Below are 2089 nucleotides of genomic sequence, written 5' to 3'. Positions count from 1 at the left end.
GTTCCCTCTCTCGCTGGCTGTCTCTATCTCTGTCGAATAAATAAATAAAATCTTTAAAAAAAAAAGAATGAGTTAATAAAGGCAGAGTGTTATTTCCAGGAAGGAAGGGAGGAAGGAAGGAAGAAGGAAGGAAGAAAGGAAAGGAAAAAAGAATATAAAGAGGCTTAACTGAGCCATGGGTTTGAACTTCCAGCTGGCTCACTTTGCTGAGTGTTAAGAGCCAGGCTGCCATTTTCCCTATAGTTATGCTGGGTCTACTCCAACATGTAGTCAGGTTGATTTTCCATGCCCACAATCTTCTATGCTCTAGAACTGGGATCCTCAAATTAAAACATAGACTGAGAGCAGCAACGTTGGGAATTTGTTAGAAAGGTAAATTATAGGTCCGATGCCCAAGCCTGAATCTCCTATTCAGAGTTGGGGGCCAGCAATATGAGTTTTAACAAACCTTCCAGTGGATTCTGATGCAAGGCACAGTTTAAGAAACTCTGCTCTGAAACCCTGATTTAATATTGCTTGGTTTTGAATTTCCTCCTTGCTAACTGGAAGCTGGAGAATTTTGAAGAAATAAAAATATTAATTTTAGGGCACCTGGGTGGCTCAGTCATTAAGCATCTGCCTTCGGCTCAGGGTATGATCCTGGGATCTTGGGATCAAGCCCCACATCAGGCTTCTCTGCTGGGAGCCTGCTTCTTCCTCTCCCACTCCCCCTGCCTGTGTTCCCTCTCTCGCTGGCTGTCTCTCTCTGTCAAATAAATAAATAAAATCTTTAAAAAAAACATTAATTTTTTCCTATCTTATTCCTATTATTTGGCACAGTGTGAGGAAAGAATAAATAGAATTGGAGTAATAGAGTAGTATAAGAAAGAGGAGGAGAAAAACAAAACAGGTTGAGGCAAGGAGAGAGACCAAAAAAGAGGTAAAAGACAAAGGAAAATATTTTTTAAAAGATATTCTTTATTTGAGAGAGAGAAAGAGAGAGAGCAGAGCGAGAGAGACAGAGAGAGAAAGAGAAAGACAGAGAGCAGCGGGGAGGGGCAGAGGGAGGAGAAGCAAGCTCCCCACTGAGCAGGGAGCCCAACGCTGGGCCTTGATCCCAGGATGCTGGGATCATGACCTGAGCCCAAGGCAGATGCTTAACCAACTGAGCCACCCAGGTGCCCCAGAAAAGAGTGATAATGTTCAATTCTCTGATGAGCACTGAGTGTTGTATGGAAGTGTTGATCACTGTGTTACACACCTGAAATTAATATTACACTGTACATTAACTAACTGGAATATAAATAAAAACTTTNAAAAGAGTGATAATGTTCAATTCTCTGATGAGCACTGAGTGTTGTATGGAAGTGTTGATCACTGTGTTACACACCTGAAATTAATATTACACTGTACGTTAACTAACTGGAATATAAATAAAAACTTTAAAAAAAAGAAAAAATAATATTATTCAATCCATGTCATAATTTTCTAAAACAAGGGATCCTTGTACATCTGTTATGTGTCCTCTCCCCTGTATTTTTTCCATCAGTCTCATCAAGAACATGGAGCCAAAAAACCGAACAGGTGCAGCAGAATTCCTGCTCCTGGGTCTCTCAGAAGATCCAGAATGGCAGCCCCTTCTATTTGGACTGTTCCTGACCATGTACCTGGTCACTGTGCTTGGAAACTTGCTCATCATCCTGGCTATCAGTTCTGACCCCCACCTCCACACACCCATGTACTTCTTTCTCTCCCACCTGGCCTTCACTGACATCTGTTTCAGCACCACCACCATCCCCAAGATGCTGGCGAACATCCAGAGACAGAGTAAATCCATCAGTTACACAGGCTGCCTCACCCAGGTTGGCTTCGTCCTGTTTTTTGCAGGCTTGGAAAACTTCCTCCTTGCAGCAATGGCTTGTGACCGCTATGTGGCCATCTGCCATCCCCTGAGGTACACCGTCATCATGAACCCCCACCTCTGTGGCCTGCTGGTTCTACTCTCCCTGAGCATCAGCATTGCCGATGCCCTCCTCCACAGTCTGATGGTGCTGCGACTCTCCTTCTGCACAGACCTGGAAATACCCCATTTCTTCTGTGAACTTGCTCA

The 2089-nt window shown here is 43.5% G+C and overlaps 1 protein-coding gene across 1 annotated transcript; it reads left to right on the top strand.

Annotated features, from left to right (window-relative positions):
- Positions 1-1520: 1520 nt before the first annotated feature.
- On the top strand, positions 1521-2084 carry LOC100472190 (olfactory receptor 7G2-like; the record flags this gene model as incomplete). Its single annotated transcript, XM_002921923.4, has 1 exon — positions 1521-2084. A coding segment is annotated over exon 1 (543 nt), but the record flags the coding sequence as incomplete, so codon positions are not given.
- Between the last annotated feature and the right edge of the window lie 5 nt (positions 2085-2089).

The sequence above is a fragment of the Ailuropoda melanoleuca genome, unplaced genomic scaffold, assembly GCF_002007445.2.
Source record: "Ailuropoda melanoleuca isolate Jingjing unplaced genomic scaffold, ASM200744v2 unplaced-scaffold7842, whole genome shotgun sequence".
Taxonomy (NCBI): domain Eukaryota; kingdom Metazoa; phylum Chordata; class Mammalia; order Carnivora; family Ursidae; genus Ailuropoda; species Ailuropoda melanoleuca.
Note: the sequence above shows the minus strand (reverse complement) of the source record. Positions and strands in the feature narration are given on the sequence as shown.